This window comes from Netta rufina (genome assembly GCF_964035555.1).
Source record: "Netta rufina genome assembly, chromosome: 22".
Lineage (NCBI taxonomy): Eukaryota > Metazoa > Chordata > Aves > Anseriformes > Anatidae > Netta > Netta rufina.
Window position 1 is genome coordinate 7,548,685 of NC_140146.1, and position 17,842 is coordinate 7,566,526.

General features: G+C 70.5%; 2 protein-coding genes across 2 annotated transcripts; one reads left to right on the forward strand and one right to left on the reverse strand.

Moving 5' to 3' along the window:
- Nucleotides 1-316: 316 nt before the first annotated feature.
- Nucleotides 317-3,816, forward strand: TNFRSF25 (TNF receptor superfamily member 25; the record flags this gene model as incomplete). Its single annotated transcript, XM_084300243.1, is given in 8 exon segments — nucleotides 317-346; nucleotides 2,053-2,248; nucleotides 2,356-2,497; nucleotides 2,499-2,713; nucleotides 2,789-2,870; nucleotides 2,942-3,000; nucleotides 3,082-3,287; nucleotides 3,376-3,816. Coding segments are annotated over 8 exon segments (1,371 nt in total).
- A 2,270-nt stretch (nucleotides 3,817-6,086) lies between these two features.
- Nucleotides 6,087-17,163, reverse strand: ESPN (espin; the record flags this gene model as incomplete). The annotated part of the gene is made up of 13 exons (XM_084300060.1): nucleotides 6,087-7,481; nucleotides 7,813-8,094; nucleotides 8,201-8,346; nucleotides 9,473-9,499; nucleotides 9,825-10,008; nucleotides 10,083-10,244; nucleotides 11,641-11,912; nucleotides 11,991-12,210; nucleotides 12,320-12,451; nucleotides 12,535-12,717; nucleotides 12,787-12,973; nucleotides 15,402-15,595; nucleotides 16,870-17,163. The coding sequence occupies 13 exons, from the start codon at nucleotides 17,161-17,163 to the stop codon at nucleotides 6,087-6,089; spliced, it is 3,678 nt and encodes a 1,225-aa protein (XP_084156186.1).
- Between the last annotated feature and the right edge of the window lie 679 nt (nucleotides 17,164-17,842).

The following is a 17,842-nucleotide window of genomic DNA, read 5'->3' on the forward strand; positions in this document are numbered from 1 at the left end:
TGGGGCCGTGCCAGCGGTGGGGGGGGGGAAAATGGGAGGAGCGCGGCGGGCGGGTGCAGGTCCCTCCTGCGCGGCACTCCCGTCATGTGGTTTTGCACCCTCTGGACTCATTTCCAAAAAAGCATTTCCTCCTGCTGCGACGGAGTGTAAAAGCCTGCCTGGGGAGGGCTGGCACTCATTCACCACGCGTCGCGCGGCGGCGATGGGGCGCCGGGGCACCCTGCCCTCGCGCTGAGCCTCCCCGGCGCTGGGGACCCCGCGCTCCGCTGCGCCCACCGCCGCCGCCCGGCATGACCCAGCCGCATCGGCTTCAAGGATGAAGCGCCACTGCCCAGGGGCAGCTTCGGTGAGTGTGGTGGGGCTGGGGTCACCGCACCGGGCTGGGAGTGGCCCTGGTGTGACCAGGCTGTGGCTGTGGGTGGCATGGCCACAGCGGGCAGGGTCACGGGGACAGTGGGCACGGCACAGCCCCGGGGACTGTGGGCACAGCGTGGTGATGGGAGCCACGGGTATGGCACAGCCACGGGACTGCAGACATGGCCACGGGGACGGCAGACACAGCCCGGTCACAGGGACTGTGACACAGCTCAGCCTTGGGGACTGCAGCCATAGCCACCGTGATGATGGGCGTGATGTGGCCGTGGGCCTGCGGGCAGGGCACAGCCCCGGGACCAGAGACAGGCTGCACCGTGAGCCTGCGGGCACCCAGCGGGGATGCCGGCTGCGACCCTGCACTTGGTGATAGCCGTGACACCAGGGTGGCCAAGGGAACTCGGTGGCTGGGTGCTCCTGTGCCCACACAGCCTGCAGCCGGAGCCGCGTTACGGGTAGGGGTGGCGCTTGCGCGGCACAGGAAGCGGTGGCCCCGCAGGGTAACCGGCAGCAGGCGGTGGCGGTGCGGGCAGCTCCCTTCCCGCGGGGCACCCCCTGCCCGGCGCTGCGGCCCCTGCCCCAGAGGTGCCCAGGAAGGGGCAGTGCCCTCGTGTGCCGTGCCGGCAGGGCCCTGCTGCTCGTGCCTCGGTGGGGCCGTGGCGCTGACTCAGACGTGCCGCCGGCTGCCAGGCCAGCTCGTTGCCGTGCGGCCGCCCGGATCTGATCGCGGCGCTATGCAAATGGGGCAGCCCGTGCACGGTTTCCAGTCCACCAGTGGCGGTTTAATAGAAAATGATTCAGTCCCTGTAATCGGGGCGATCTCGGCTGGGAAATCCAGTCCCTGGTGTGGAATCCCCTGGCTGGCCGCCCGCCGCGGCTGGGCACGCAGTGCCTGCCCCACGGACCCCACCCCCTGCCCACCGCGCTGCCGGCAGCGGAGCCGGTGCGGACACCCCCTGCGCGGCCCACGCGGGGGCTCCCCTGTGTGCAGCACCCAGCACCCCAGACGGGGCGGCGGGGGAGTGGTGACCTAGTTTGGGGCGCACGTACAAAGCACGATAGCATCGGGGGAGAGCATGAGCTGGGCATGGTTTCCTCTCAGGGAGGAAATCGCCTCATCTGTGAGGAAGATAAAGCAGAGGAAAGTAAAGGGAGGCAGCATTAACCCTCACGCGCCCAGCCCCTGCACGCAGCTGAGTCCCGGCCTGGGCTGGTTGAAGGCGTCCCCGGCTGGGTGCCCGTGGGCAGCAGCACCGGGTCTGCCCGCGCACCGGCCGCCCTCCTCCCCATCCAGGGTGGCCCCCGCGCCCCCACAGCGTGTGCCCTGCAGCCCAGGCAGGAAGCCGCTTACTCAGGTACCGAGGGGAAAGCACGGCACGGGGGCTGCCGCGGGGCATTCCCAGCCCTGTGCCCCACACCCGCGCAGCCCTGGGGCACGGGGCCACCTCCCCGGCCGTCCTGCCCTGCTGCCGGTGCGGGGCCTGGCAGGGCCAGCAGCACCCACCCGCCTCGCGCTGCGCTTGGCTCGGGCTCGGGTGGTCAAACCTCGGTGCCAGTCCCTGCAGCGTGGCTGGAAGCACGGTAAGCACGACAGCCCGGCACGGCTGCACGGCTCCCCGGGGCGCCCACCCCGTGCCCGGGTGCCGGCTGCCTGCAGCCCTGCCCTTTCCCTGCCTGCAGGTTGTCCTGGCAGCGCTGTGGCTGCTGGCAAGCGGGTCGCTGCCCCTGGGCTGCCAGGACTGCGCCGCGTTACGGGGGCAGCAGGGCCCAGCGCGGCTGCTCGCCCGTCCACGGAGGCTCGCAGCAAAGCACCCCTGCCCCCCCGGGATGAATTGGGTCGATGCGGTTCATCGGTGCTGTCCCCAGTGTCCAGCAGGTGAGAGATGCGCAGCGGGCACGGCACGGTACGCCAGGCGTCGTGGCATGGCTCTGCCGGGGCGTGCGGTAGTGGCCGTGCTACTTGTCACCCTGCTGCCTGCACAGGGACGTACCTGAAGACCCCCTGCTCGATTCATCTCAATGACAGCCGCTGTGACGCCTGTTCTGACGGCACCTACCTCTCCCAGCCCAACACCCGCAGCGAGTGCCACGTTTGCTACGAGTGTGACCACCACGGTGAGCTGGCAGTGCCCCGCGCCGCGCTGTGCCGTGCCGTGCCGTGCCACCCTGCTCACCCCCACACCCGCAGCTTTCCAGACCGTGCTGACCAACTGCTCGGCCACCAGCAACGTCGTCTGCGGCTGCGAGCCTGGCCACTTCCGCAGCTGCCTGAACCAGCACTGCAGCGAATTCACCTGCATCAAGTGCCAGCTCTGCCCGGGGAGGCAGATCCAGCGGCCCTGTGAGTGCCGTCACCCAGTCCTCGGGGTGCCACCGTGTGGGCCCAGCGCAGTCCTGACGTGTGCCCTCTCCCCAGGCTCGGACACGCAGGACACGCTGTGCGGCAGCTGCAAGCCCAACTTCTACGCCAAGGGCAGCGAGTGCCGGCCGTGCCAAACGTAAGCAGCTCCCCGGGAGGGGTTGCGTGGCCGGTGGTGCGGCGCGGTGCCCACGTTCCCTCTCCTTGCAGGAACACCCAGGAGCCGTGCGGCGAGGAGTGCCAGCAGGCGTGCGGAGGCAGCGCCCGAGGTGCGTGGGGCGGCGGGGCTGGGGGCGCCAGGGCAGCGGGGTGGGCACGGCTCTGTGGGACACTGCGTTGCTCCCTTGCAGGCTCGGGGCTGCAGTACCTCCTGCTGGCCCTGACTGTGCCCCTCTTCATGGGCGCCTTCGTCATCTACAAGAGGAGGTGGCTCCAGCACAGGGCCCTGGCGGGCAGCCCCCTCCTCACCGTCCCACCCCAGGGCTGCCCCAGCCCCACGGCCCGCACGTTCTCCCCCACCCAGGAGGCTGTAGCGATGGAGACAACGCCGTGCCAGGTCAGTGCCTGTGGCAGGGTGGCTGCGGGGGGGTTACCAGCCATGGCAGGTCGGTCCTCATCGGACCAGGTCGTGTCCCCCTAAACAGGTCTGTGATCACGGCCCCGGCACGGTGAGGAAGAGCCCCGAGTCCTGGGCCTTGAACAAGTGCCCCAGCAGAGCAGCACCGCTGGATGGTGGCGTGGAGCCCTCAGCGCCCCAGGAGCCCGGCACCACGCGGGGCCCCGACTCGCGCCCCCGCAGCCCCCAGCGCTGCGCCCTGCTGCAGGGCAGCCAGCTCTACGCCGTCATCAACGCGGTGCCGGTGCGGCGCTGGAAGGAGTTCATGCGGGTGCTGGAGCTGCGGGACACGGAGATCGAGCTGGTGGAGATGGAGGTGTCCCACTTCCGCGACCAGCAGTACGAGATGCTGAAGCGCTGGTGCCAGCAGACCAGTGCCACGCTCGACCGCATCTTCGCCGCCCTGGAGCACATGGAGCTGGCGGGCTGTGCCGAGGCGCTGCGCCAGAGCCTGTCGGTGGGACCCTGACCCCACGGCCCCAGCCTGGCAAGGCAGCACCACCGGCTGCCCCAGGGTCCCCTCCTGGGCTGCACTGTGACCCCGTGGGCCCAGGGACAGACACGTCCCAGAAAAGCAGGGTCCCTACGGGACCACCCTGCCCCGGTGCCGTGGGGTGCCGTACCCCTAAGTATTGTTACTTAAGCCATGTAGACATTTTATGTCAGTTATCCAGACTGTGGGCTCAAGGCTGCAGGAGCAGGACGGAGCTCCCCCCCCCCCAACCACCCCACCCCCTATTTATGTCCTCCTGCCCCGGGGGCTGCGTTGGACACTGCCCCCGGCTCACAGGCTGCCCGGCCGGGCTCCTGGGCGCGTGCCGCTCGCGGGACGAGCGGGTGCCGAGCCCGCTGCCAACCCATGGGATAGTTCTCAAGTCCGCCTGGCAGGTACACTCAGGTGGGCCTGCCCCCACCCCAATAAAGTGGCATGTTCTCCATCCCCTGGCACCTGGCCCTTTTTCCTGGGGCTGCTGCTGGCCTCTCAGCACCGCAACGGGGGGCTCCAGGTGCCTGGGGCACTGCGGGTGCTGGCACCACGGGCGGCACAGCGCAGCCCCACGGGAGGAGGGCAGCAGGGACCGGGCGGTGAGGGCAGCCCCAGGAAAGCGCGGGGCACTGCAGGAGGGGATTTAACGTTTTAATCGCCGAAACGCGGAGGGTCCGGGGCAGACGTTGAGCTGCAAGTCTCCCTCTGGCGGCTCCGGAGCTGGGAGGGGAAGGAGCGGAGCCGGCAGCCCAAGGGAGCTGCAGCAGCCGCCCGGGCAGCCTGGCTGCCCGGGGCCACGGAGCTCGCTCTGCGAAGAGCAGCGTGCGCAGGGTGGCAGCAGGAGGGTGGCAGCGGGACGGGGCTACGGGCGCCCGGGGCAGTGGCAGCGGGCGCTCCTCCGGGACAGGCGAGGCGGGAGCGCCGGGGCCGTTGGCGGCGGGAGGAGGGTGCCGGGGCACGGCACGGCTGCTGCAGGGCCCGCGGGGGCCCCGCCGGCCTCCTCCCGCCACGAAGAGCCATGTGCAGCGCGCGGGGGAGCTACGCTGCTGCGGGGACTGGGGCTAGTGCTTCGCTATATCCCCCTTCTTGAGGATGATCTGCCGCTGCCAGGGCGCCAGCTTTGTCTCATCGTACCCAAGAGTCCTTAGCTTTTCTGACTGCTCCTTCTCCTTCTCCTCCTCCTCTCGCTTCAGCTTCTCTTGCTCTTTCCTGCTCGGCAGCAGAGGGGACGGGGTGCTGTGGGTCACTGAGCCCAGCCGCGCGCCCACCCCCCTGCCAGGGAAGGGGACAGACGGCACTCACCGTTTCTGCTCCCTGTGAAAGCAAGGGGACAAGGTGCCGTTAGCGTGGGCTGGGGGCAGCTGGCCAGCACAGGCAGCCCCCAGCCCACCCTGCTCACCTCTCCTCCTCCAGCTTCTTGCGCAGGATGTCCCTCCTCCAGGCCGGCATGCTGGCCAGGCGCGCCTCCTCCTCCTTCTCCTGCAACAAACAGCCGCGTTACGGACAGCCACGGGAGCGCAGGGCCTGGGGTGGCCGGCCGGGCTCCACTGGGGAAGCGAAGGATGGCAAAGGCTCCTGGAAAGCAGCCCCCCATGGGCCAGGACCGACCCAGCCCCGTGGACATCACCCCCTGGGCCCACATCCCACCAGCCACGGGGAGCACAAGCGTGGGGGCAGCCGGCAGGAGTGAGGTGCGCCCCCGGCACCGCACAACACGGCACGGCACGGTGCCGACGGTGCTGCCGTGGGCATGGTGCCGGGCAGAGCCCTGCGGTGACGGGTCCTGCCACCCCCTGCCCCTCGCTGCCCGCGTTATCCCGGTGCGGGGAGCACACGCGGCCAAGGAGCGTGCGGAGCGCCGAGCCCTTCACAGCACACACAGCTTTATTGCACCGACACGTGGGGGCCCACGGCACCCCGGCACCGCAAACAGCACACCAAGGGGGAGCTGTGCCCCCAGCACAACACACAGCCACGGCAAGGGGCACACAGTAACTTCGACACACAGCTGGCCGCAGAACCCCCGCGGGGTCCGGGCACCCGGGGCCAGCTCCCAGGGCACGAAGCAAAACCCGAAAAAAAAAACTGCAGAGCCAGCCCGCAGTCCTGCTGCCGTGAGAGCAGCTGAGCTGTGCCCAGCCCCGGCTGCACCCGGAGCCTCTCCTGGCTGCATGCCCCAGCCGTGCGCTCGGCCAGCCCCATGCCACCACCACGGCCCCGGGGCCCGCTGCTGCCACAGCATCCCACCCAGCTCAGATATCGAACATCTCTGCCTCCTTCTCCTTCCAGAAGGAGAAGCTGCGGTCGATGTAGCGGCAGATGTCCTCGTCACTGAACTCCCCCAGCTCCGAGACCAGCTGGGCCGGCTCCTTGCCTCCCTGGGCTGCAGCAGCGGGTGCCAGCCTGGGGGACGAAGGACTTGACTCCACCGCTGCTGCCGTGGGCACTGGTTCCCCAAAGAACTCCTGCTTCAGGTCCTCGAAGCCGTCGAGCCAGCAGCGGTGGCCAGCCTCGACCCGCTCCAGCGCGGCGCGGTGGAAGCGTCGGATGCACTCCCAGCTGTGGGTGCCCAGGCGGTCGAACATCTCGTAGCACAGCAGGTGTCGGAAGCGGCGCTCCTCGGGGCTCAGGTTCATCTCCAGCAGCTGGAAGTAGCCCAGCATGAAGAGGTCGAGCGAGAGGCTGTCGTAGGGCACGGGCGAGCCTCGGACGTGGGGCAAGAAGTGCTCGGGCCAGTAGAGCACATCGGCGCGACTCAGCCGCCGGATCTGCCGCCCAGGCACCCGGTGGGCAACGCTCCTCCAGCGCGCCAGCAGCCTCCCCACCGCCTGCCGCTGCCTCCAGAGCTGCCGCAGCCGCTCGTCCCCGCGGGTGCGTGCACCGGGTGCCTCCGCCAGCGCCCACTTCTTCCAGTGCTCCAGGAAGAGGGAGACGGCGCGCTCCTTCCGCGCGTCGATGCGCTCCTGCAGGCAGCTCAGCTCCGTCTGCACTGGCTGGCTGCGCCGCAGCACCCCGTCCCCGTCCCCGTCCCCGTCCCCGTACTCCTCCTCCAGCACAGGCTCACGGGTGCAGACCTCCACGGGTGCTCCCGGGGGCAGCGACCGCTTCCTCTTGGTGACCCTGCTGCGGGGCACGGGGGCTCCCACCAGCCCCTCGTAGTTGGCCTTGAGGCTGCGGACGGACACACCGCAGTGCAGGATCTCACGCCGGGCATCCTGCTGGGTGCCGGCTGGGGCGCTGGGGGGGGACCTCTGGGGCACGGCGCTGCTCGCCACTCCCCCCACCCCAGGGCTCTCCCGGCCCCCCAGAGCGGCCAGCAGCATGGCCATGCTCCTCAGCAGCGCAGAGGTCTTGCTGCACCAGGCGGGCAGGTCCTCGGCACGGCCCTGCAGGCGCCGGGGGTCGAGGGAAAAGCGCTCGGGGGCCAGGGTGGCCGGGAGGGGCAGGAGCTGCTGCAGCTCCTCCTCCAGCTGCTCCAGCTCCGTCTCCACTGTCTGCACCTTGTGCATCACCTGCAGGTTTTCGATTTGCCTCTCAATGCGGAGAATGTCCTCCTCCGTCATGAGCTGCCCAAAGGGTCCCAGCATGCCCCCGTGGGCGGGGGAGTAGCGCCAGCACGGGGGGGGTAGGACGCTCCCAGGCTCCAGCTAGGGCAGGAAAAAGGGCAAAACAGCTCCTGAGGACGCGCCCCGCAGCCCTGCACGTGCCAACCCCCCAGCACCGGGGTCCAGCAGGGAGCCAGGACCGCGCACGCCTCGCACCACCGGTGGCCACACGGGACGAGCGCTCTGGGAAGGGCTCTGCAGCCGGGCAGGGTACGCAGCACCCACAGCACGCGTGCAGCGGGGCTGGGGCCATCCGGGCGCAGCAGGGAGCCGGAGGAGATGACACAAGACGGGTCCTGGGCTGCCGGGCCATGCCCACGCCGCTCTCACCGCACGCACAGCACACGGAGCCCCGCAGAGGGTCCCCCCCTACCTTGCGCCGCTGCTCCTCTTCCTCCTGCATGCGGAGCTGCAGCTTGCGCACCATCACCTGCCGCTTCCACTCGGGGATGGGCCGGCCCTGCTCGTCGTGGCTCGGCACCAGCGCCTCCGCGTCTGGCGGGCCCCCGGCCCCCGGCCCTGGCACCGGCGAGCTGCCGTTGAGCACCGGCTCCGGCGAGCCCCCCGCCACGCAGCGCGGCAGCCCCACGGCCTCGGGGGTGGCCGGCGGGGTGGGCGTCCTGGTGGGCGACGGGGAGGATAGCGGCGACTCGGCCTGTGGAGGAAGGGAGGAAGGGAGAGTGGGTGCCCGCTGTGCTCCCCCCAGGTCCCGCAGGGCTCAGGGACCCCCCACCATCCCCCCCCCCAACTCCACCACCTACATTGGCCCCGGCCTGGCCACTGCCGGAGAAGACAGTGGTGAAGCCTTTGCTTTGTGGCGTTGGCTTCAGGCTCTTCCCAGCCTTGATCTCGGCCAGGAGCTCCGAGTTGTCGCCGGTGGGGGACATCATGTTGAACGACTTGGTGCCTGGCGGAGAAAGGCAGGGGGGGCAGTAAGGGCCCCGCTGCTGCCGGCCCCCTGCTTCCCCAGCAGACTGCAGACCACGGGGGTGACAGGGGGCCGGCCAACAGCCCCCCACACCCAGGAGCCCTTGGGACCCCACCAGACCCCACCCTGGCACCCAGCTCCCCAGGGCAGACAGGCAACCTCCACCCGTGAGCCCGGCACCACGCTGTGACAGCGACTTGCCGTGTCCACAGGGACAGGACCGCGGCTGGCTGCAGCCCCATTGCAGCAGGACAGCCCCGTGCTGCCCCGCAGAGCTCCTGGCCCCCTGCAGCCCCCCACGGTGTCCCGGTAGCAAGGCACCCACCAGCCCTGAGCCGCAGCCAGGGCTCCAGCACCCTGCCCCGTGAGCACCCACCGTCCGTGCCAGCCATGCGTGCGTCCCTAAAGGCCCATGGTGCCGCGCCGCGCCCGAGCCCCTTCCCCACCGCCCTGCGCTCGCCCCCTCGGCCGCGCCGCAGCAAGGGCCGGTCGCCTGTCGGTGCGGAGGGCCCGGCCGGGCGCTCGCAATGCCATCCAGTGCCACTGAGACCCCAGCCCCTGGGAGCCGGCGCTAATAAAGCGGGGGCTGAGCGGCCGCCACCCCGCGAGCTGCAATCAGCAGCGGGGGAGCGGCCGGTGCGCTCACGTGGCGAGGTAATGCCGGCCGGCTGAGCGCGAACAAAGGCGCTCTGTGCATGGGGCCGTGGGGCCACGGGGGGCACGGGGCCCTGCCAGCCCTGCCCGGGCAGCAGCAGCGGCCCCACGCTCTGCTCCTGCCTCAGGCGGAGCCGTGCCGGAGCTCAGGGCTCCTGCTTGGCACCGAGCGGCACGTTGGCCTCACAGCCTGGGGCACGTTGGCGAGGGATGGGCACCGTCGTGACTGCGGCCACCTCGGCCATCCTGCGGGACAGCCCCGTGTCACTGGCAGGGGTGCTGACAGCGCTCCCCCAGCACCATGCTCGTGGCCTGGCCGCAGGATGGGTTGGTGCTGGGGAAAGCTGCTGGGATCTGGCCCTGCCATCGAGGCGCCCTGCTCTGGGCTGCAGGCGCTCCGTCCCCGCGGGCACTACCTGACCACCAAAGAGTAACGAGGCGCGGTACTTACTCTTCATCTGTCTCAAAGCCTTTCCTTCTAGGGGGAGAAGCAGAGAGGCGGCACAGCGCGTGTAGCAGAGGAAGGATTTGGCCATCACAAGACAAGAGAGAAGAGAAGCAGCCAGCAGTGAGAGCAAGTGGGGGCGGGCAGGCGTGGGAGCCCCCGCGCCGAGACCGGAGGAGAGAAGGACAGAGAGGCTGTCAGGAGCTGCGCCCCGAGGAGCCGGAGCACAGGGACAGGAGAAGCACGAAGGCGCCCGGTGCTAGGGCACGTCCAGCCCGGCACCGCCACGTGGCTGGGGCAGGCGCTGTGCCCGCTGCCGGGCCCTGGCCCCCCGCGCCCCCCAGGACCCCTGACTTACTTCCCGTGGAGGAGGAGGAGCGGCGGGGCCCGGTGGGGGCCTCAGCTGGCGGCGGTGGCGGCGGTGGCGGCGGGCAGGCGGTTTCGGGCAGCGGCGGGGGCGGCGGCGGGGGCGGCAGCTCGGCGCCAGGCTTGGTCTCTGCCGGGCCCCCGTTGTGCATGGTGTCCGCGGAGAGGGGAGAGGCCTGAAAGAGCACGGGCGGGCGTCACACGGAGCCAGTGCCACCGCGCTGCCCGCGGCGCCGGGGCCCGGGCTCACCTCCTCACTGTGTGCCATCCTGCGGGGGCCGGGCAGCTCCGCCGCGCTGGGCCCCAGGTGCTTATAGTAATCGCCCGTGCTCGGCTGCTTGCTGAAGTTCCTCGACCGCCTCGTGGAGTCGGCCCGGCGCAGGCCCTCGGGGCTGCCCTCGCGTGACGCTAGCTGCAACGGGGAGCGCAGCTGAGCGGGCAGGGCTGCGGCGTGGCCGTGGTGCGTGCCTTGGGGGGATATGGGCTGAGCGAGGGGGTGGCTGCGGCCCCCGACAGTGCCTGGCACCGCGACCCCGTGGCCTGTGCCTGGGAGCCCGAGGCTGAGCCTCCCCTGGGATAACCCCCTGGGAACGGCAGCGCTGCCTCCCGGCCCCATGGATTAGCTGGGAGCTTGAGCTTATCCCCACGGGGCCGGAGCCCTGCCGCGGACCCGGCTGTAAATGTCGCTATTAAGGCAGTAAGACCCGCGGCAGCACGGCCTCGGCTCACCCCAGTGCATACCTCCGGGGCTTTGCGGGTCGTGCCGTGGAGCGGCCGCGCCGCAGGGGTCCCGCCGCTGTGGCACAGCCCCGTGCCCCGCTCCCTGCGCCCAGGGCCCCACTATTTGCATTTCTCCTTGTGCCACCTCCGCCCAAGGCATTTGCATGGTGAGCCGGGGCACTGCACGCCACTGGCAGCCCCAGCTAAGTCAACAAGTGCCAGCCTGGCGCTTCCTGCTCCGACAGCCGCCGGGCACCGCGCCAAGCCTGGCTCCGGCTGCAGCAGCCCCAGCCCCGGCCCCACGGGTGGGTGCGAGGTTGGTGCCGCCCGGCCTCACGGCACCGGGTGCCCACACAGCTTGGCACCGATGGTGCTTGAGCTCACACGCACCCACACCTGCCGTGGGCAGCCCAGGGCAGGGCCGCTCGTTAGCCCTGTGTGTGCTAACCAACAACACGGAGCCCAAGCCCAGCACAGGCCTGGCACACGCTGCTCTGCCAAGACCCCATCCTGCGTGCCCCGGACCCCCGCAGCGCTGGGCTCTGCTGCTGTGTGCCCATGCCTGCCGCCGTGGCCGGGCACCAGGCTGTCCCCGGCCGGGTAGTAGGGCCCATGGCTGGGGTCGAGGCGGACCCCAAACCCCCCACACCCGGTGCCCCCCCTGCCCCAGGCAGCTGCGCCCCTCTTACCTGTGCGTCCCAGCTGAGCCCTCTCAGCTCCTGGCAGCGCCGGCACTGCCACCCGACACCCGCGGCGCAGGTGACACCGGAGCCGGGCACTCGGGTTACAGCTGCTGCCTGCACCCCACGCCTCCACGCAGCCGCCCACGCCCAGCTCGCCCGGGGCACTGTGCCGGTGGCACCACTGGCACCACGTGAGCACAGCGCACGCCACCCACACGGCGCTGGCACGCTGAGCCGCTGCCGTTTGGTGGCGGGGGCATCACCGGCCCCAGCTCGCCGTACCCCTGCTGCTGTGGCAGGCGCTGCCACTGGTGCTGAGTGCCCACGGGACATGGGTGCCCGGAGTTGTGCCCCCCCCAGGCAGCCCCCCTGTGCTCGTGGCCAGGGAGCGTGGGGGTCCCGTACCTCTCTGCGCAGCGCCTGGCTCTCCACGTGCCGCAGGTTGTTCTTGGCCCGCACATAGATGTCGGCGGTGTCGGGGGAGGCAGGGGGGGCAGGCGCGGGGTAGCCGGGGGGCGGCGGGGGCGGGCGGGTGGCAGGTGGGGGTGGCGGTGGGGGGAAGCTGGGGGGCGGCGGTGGGGGGCCCTCACTTGCTGACCCCCTGCCGCGTGGCCGCGTTTCGGGGTTCAGCATGTCCATGTACGCCTGCATGTCCGTCAGCGCGGGCTCGGGGACCCCTGCAGAGAGTGGAGGGGGGGGTCACAGCTGTGCTCACCCTGTGTGTCCCCCCCCCAGCTCCCTGCCCCATCACTCACGGGCTGTGGGGGCGCCGTGGGGGCCACCCCTCTTCTCTCCGGTGCTCGACTGGCTGGAGTTGCAGGAGTCGTAGTTGGAGAGGGTGCTGGCGGGGGAGCCCACCTCGAAGCGTGCCTGGGGCGCCGACGCCGTGGTGTTGGGCGACGACATGCCCGAGTCGGGCTGCCGGCACTCCCCGTCTGCTGAGGGGTCTCGCGACAGCACGCGGTGCTCCACGCTCTGCCGGCACAGCCGAGCGATCAGGGGGTGGGCAGCAGCACCCGGGCCCTGCGTGCCCACCACAATCCCCCCGCACTCTGTGCCTCGATGCGGCAGGGTGCCACCGTACCATGTTCTCCACGGTGCGCAGGTACTTGGCGCAGTGGCTGTGGCCGTTGTAGTCGGCGAGGTCGGCTGCCGTGTAGCCATCCTGGTCGCGGATGCTGAGGTCGGCACCGTTCACCACCAGGATCTGGCAGCACTGGGGAGAGGGGGGGGAGTGTGGCAGGCTTGATGCTGTGCCGCCACCCCTCCCCACCAGCACCCTCGGCCAGCAGCACCAACCTCCAGCTCGCCGTTCTCAGCGGCATCGTGCAGTGGCGTGCCGCCCCAGCCGTCTGCCGTGATCTCGCCCCCGTGCAACAGGAGCCAGCTCAGCACCTTGGCGTGGCCGCGGCTGGCGGCGAAGTGCATGGCTGTGGCCCCGTCGTCATCCCGCTCTGACAGGCTCACCGTCGTGAAGCTCATCTGCGGAGGTGGCAGATGAGCAGGGCCATCACGCCGTGCCGTGCCGTGCCGAGCCCAGGCAGCACTTACCAGCCAGACGATGACGGTGTTGTGGCCCATCTGGGCTGCGGCGTGCAGTGGGGTCATGCCGTCATTGGCGCGCACGTGGGGGTCAGCCCCGCAGTCCTTCACCAAGTACTGGATGATCTCGAGGTGGCCCTCCTGGCAGGCGAGGTACAGAGGGGTGGCACCGGTCTTGGTCTGGGCACTGAGAGTGCTGCAAGCAGAGCACAGCGCTGGGCACCCGCAGCCCACATCGGGTGGGAGCACAGGGAACCGGGGACACGGGGGACGTGGGTACGGGGGCACGGAGGACACGGGGATATGAGGGCACAGGGGCACACCGGGCGCAGGGGATGTGTGGGATACGGGGACCATGTGGGTGCAGGGACACCAGGACCACGTGTGTCACAGGGCCTGGGGGGCATGCAGGGCACAGGGCAGGCAGCACCAGCTGCTGGGCAATATGGGCTGGGGGACGTCCACGCCACGGCCCCGCTCAGACACAGCGGCTGCCGCGGGAGGTCATTAAGTCAATAAGCTCGGGCTAATCGCATTCCTCCGGCTGTTTTTGGACACTGCAATCTAGCAGTATTTTTAAGTAAGCAGCTTAGGCACCAGCAGCCGGTGGGGAAGGGTGGAACTGCACGTTGGCACTGCCCAGCCTCGCTGCTCCCCAGGAGCCACGCTGCCGGGCACTGCTGTCCCCCAGGCCTTGGCACCCCCGTGGCCACATCCTGAGCCATGCATCCCACGTCCTACATCCTGCACCCTGCGTCCCATATCCCAAATCCCGCTCCCTAAATCCTGCATCCCACACTGCACGCCCTTCGCCATGCAGGAAGCTGGTTTTGAAGTGCGCCATAAAAACCTGTTGAATATTTAAAAAAGGAAGTGCAATAAATACTCCGCTCTGTTATCGCAGAGATCGCGGGCCCTTAATAATTGATCCCTGTAACCGTGAGACGGGTGGCGGCCAGCGCGGGCTCTGCGCTGTGCCGTGCTGCAGGACGCCAGCTTTCCGTGCACCGCACTGGAGACGGGGACCAGGGACAGGGCTGGGGGCTGGCTGGGGCACAGCAGAGCCACGCACGGCGGTGGTGTGGGTGCAGCGGGTGCATTTTCAATCCATAATTGCTGTTTCCCAGTTATGGGGAGGGGTTAATCCACTCGGGTGAGCACTGGCTGGGAGCCAGGCGCTCGGCGCAGTGGGTGAACGCTTTGCCAGATGGCCACGACCCTGCGCTGGCCGCCCACCTCGCCACCAGCTGCTGCGGACACCACGGCACAGCCGAGCCAGCAGCAGAGGTGCCGGGGACTCTGTGGCCTCGCTGCTGGTGCTGGCTGCAGAGCCTGGCACGCGCCCTCCTGCCCGAGCTGCGGCCACGTCCCGCAGCGCCCCAGGATTGAGTTTCACAGCTGTAACAGAGCCTCCTGCAAGCCGCAGGGCCCGAGCGCAGGGCGAGCAGTAAATAATTCAGGGGCCACCTTGGCGGTGGGAGGCGGGCGATGGCAGCAGAGTAACCCCAGCAGGAACATGAAATTCAATGGGAAAGGGCTGCCGCCACGCGTGCTGCGGGGGCGACGATGCAGGGACTGAGCAGGAACCAAGGCTGTGAGGGAGCTGGGCCCTGGGATGGGGAGGGTGAATCCGTCTGGGTGTGGGGGCAGCACAGGTGCCCCCCTGAGCCAGCACACCTGGGGCAAGGAGATAAAGAGCCAGGGTGGCCAGGCTGGGGAGGCTGCTTGCAGTGGGGTAGGTGGGTGGGGGGCTGGCTGCTGGGGGCTGCAATGGGTTCTGCTGGTGGGATCTGCTGGTGGGATGGCTCTGTGGGAATGGGAGCTGCTGCAGGACCATGTGGCACCTGGGGAAGGGGGTGAAAATGGGGGCACAGGCAGCCTGAGGGGGTCCCACCACCCCTCTGTACCCCTGACACCCGTGGTCCCTGCACCTCCTGGGCACGGCGTGGTGGGGCAGCGTCCCCACGGCCTCCCCCTCGGCCAGGGCCCTGGTTATTTATAGCAGCCTCTGCCCACCGTGGGAAATGAGATTAGGGGCCACATAATCACTCGGTGAGGCCCGGGGTGGCTTGGCACTCTGTGCCCCGTGGCAGCTGTGCCGTGTCCCCAGGGCACGTCGGGGGGCGGCCACACAGGGGGGGCTGACCCCAGGGGTGGCGGTGCCGGCCGAGCAGTGCTGCACCACGGTGGTGCCGTGGCCCTGAGCTCCTGGAGGCAGCGGGGAAGGTCGGCTCTGGTGCAGGGAGCAGCCTCTGCTCCCCCGGCAGCCTAATCCATTTACATAACGGCGGGCAGACAAAGGCGGCTGTGTTATCACCCCGCGCCAAGAGCGCCACGAACAAACCCTGCTGCGCGCTGCTCCTGGTGGGCAGCTATATTTCTGTCAGTGCTCGCTGCGCTCCTCCTCGCCCTTTCTCTCCGGGTGATAAAGAAGGCACAGCTGCCTTCCCGAGGTGATAACGCTGCCGTGTTGCCCTTGGAGCCGTGATGCAAGGGGGATGGAGATGGCCACATCTCCAAGTGGCTGGTGCCCAGTGCTGGCACCTTGCATGGAAGCTCAAGGGGCTGCCGGTCAGCGTGCCATCAGCTCGGCCCCTGTGCCCCTTAGCTGCAGGGGCTGTTACCTTGGGCAGTGTCCTAGGAGAAGTTGCAGGGAGGGGAAATCCCCTTTGGCCGCAGCGTAGTGGACCGGCAGCGCTCCCGTGTCCGTGGCTGCCGTGGGGTCGCTGCCTCCGAAGCGGAGGAGCCAGTCGATCACCTCGTGGTGACCGAATCGGGCTGCGAGGTGTAGGATAGTGGCACCGGAGTTGTCTGTGTCCTGCGGGAGGAAGGGAGAGGCCTTGGCACCCGGGAGCACGGGCTGCCCAGAGCCTGCAGCAAGGGTTTGAGTGTGGGGCTGGGGAAGCTCCGTCTGTACCGAGCACGGGCAGCCCTGCAGGGCATGAGGGGATGGCCCTGGGCAACAGGGGAGAGGAGATGGGGGCTGTAAGCATGCCCGGTCCATGCCAGGTCCCCACGGGCCCCAGCAGCAGCGCACCAGCCCGGCTGCGGGGCCTCGTTGGCTGCCGGTGGTGCACAAAGCCCTGCTTGTTCTCCCTGCCGCGGGGGCTCGCTGTGCTGCCGGCGGCCCGGCTCCCCTCCTGGCTCCACGGGATGCAGAGCTGGCCCTGGGCCAGGCCGGCACCGAACCGTGCTGAACCCGTCCTTCCTGCTTAATCGCCTCTCCCACCCCTCCTCCTCCTCCTCCACGTCACATGCTGTTACCTCTCTGCCAGCCCCCGGCAAGCTGCTTATCTGCCCCGGGGCTTGCTCTGGTTGTGTAACCCCTGGGAAGGGGCCGGCACCCTGGGGCGCAGCTTCCACCTGAACCTCCGTGCCCTCCTCGGGTCTGCGTGGGCTTTGTCCGGAGCGTGCCAGCCCTCCTGTCCCAGCTGGGTGGCTGCCCTGGGGGTGGCTGTGCCAGCGGCTCCCACCCAGCACAGGGTCAGGGCCCGGCACAAGGTGCTGCTGGGTGCCTGCACCCTCCTGAGCCCCCCACCACCAGGTAGCTTGGGAAAGGCAGAGCCCATGGGAGGCTCCAGCGCTGCTGTGGGTGGCCATGTGGCTATGGGTGGCCACACACCCTCAGCAAAGCCTGTCTGTGACCTTCTCCCCATGGCCACCACCTCTTGCACCAGACCTACGCAGCCGGAAACAATCCTGGTGCTCCTCACCCCAGCCAGGCCCTGGCTATGACCCCCCCCTCTCCACGGGGCACAGCGCAGATGCTCTGGGGCCCTTGCTGCCCCTTGGTGCAGGATCTGGAGCCCTGGGAGCCGCGGTGGAGGCGTGGGGTGCCTCAGCCGAGCGGGGCACCGCGGTGGGCTCTGGGGTGTGCCAAAACACCCCCGGGCGCTTCCAGTCTGCCCAAGACCCCGCCGGGAGCCTCTCCACGGCCGGAGGTGCTGAAGAGGAGGAGGAGGAGGAGGAAGAGAAGGAGAAGGAGGCAGCGGCCAGGCCGCCCCCCCGGGGCCGCGCTCCCATCCCGGCACCCCTCCGCGCCCGCTCCGTCGAGCCCCGCGCCCCCTCCCCGTCCCCGCGACCCTCTCGCACCTGCACGCCGCAGCCCCCCTGCGTGAGCAGCCACTGCAGACAGGCGAGGTTGCCGGTGGCGGCGGCGTCGTGGGCCGGCGTGGCCCCGTTGCGCGCCCGCGCATCGCCGCGCAGCGCGGCCTCGGCCGCCAGGTAGCGGAGGCAGGCGAGGCGGCCGGCGCGGGCGGCGTGGTGCGCGGGGGAGGCTCCGAGAGCGTCCCGCAGCCCCGGCCGAAGCAGCCCGGCCGCCCGCAGCCCCCGCAGCGCCTCCACGTCGCCCTGCCGAGCCGCCAGCAGCGCCCGCTCCAGCGCCATGGCCCCGGCCCCGCACCGGCCGCGCGGGGCCGTCCGGCCGCCGCTTGGCACTGCGCGGCGCCCCCGCGGCGAGGCGGCCCGGCCCCGCCGGCTCCTCCTCCTCCTCCCCCGGGGCCGGCCCGCCCCGCCGCCGCCCCCCCCGGCCCTGGCCCCTCCGCCCGCCCCGCGCCGCCCCGCCGGCAGCCCCGCCGTCGGGGCACGGCGGCCGCCCCGCCGCCCGGCGGACCCTGCCCCGGGGGTGCCGCGGGCGTGGGCAGCCGCTGTGTCTCTCGGCAGCCTTGGGCGCCGCGTTTCGGCCCCGTTTTCGAGCCCTCGGGACGAGAAATTCACTTTCGGATAAGATCCGGGGCTGTGCCGGGAGCCTCCCGTCCGGGCTCGCTGCAGAAAGGAGGCGGCGAGGGGCGCGGGGTGCCGGCAGGGTGCCCCCACCCCTCGGGCGCCCCCGGTCCTGCGGCAGCCGCAGGTGAGGGTCCCGCCGTGCCTCCGCCGCCCCCCCCCGCCGCCCGCAGCCCTGGCGGCACCGGCATCGCGGGGCTGCCCCTTCGGGCACCGACGGCCGGTACCGGGGGCAGGCTCCGACGCCCCCCCCCCCCGGTCCCGGTCCCGGCCCCGCTCCTTCAGCACCGCGAACAGCGGCGGGGGCGCCTCCAGCACCGCGGACAGCGGCGAGGCCGGGCCT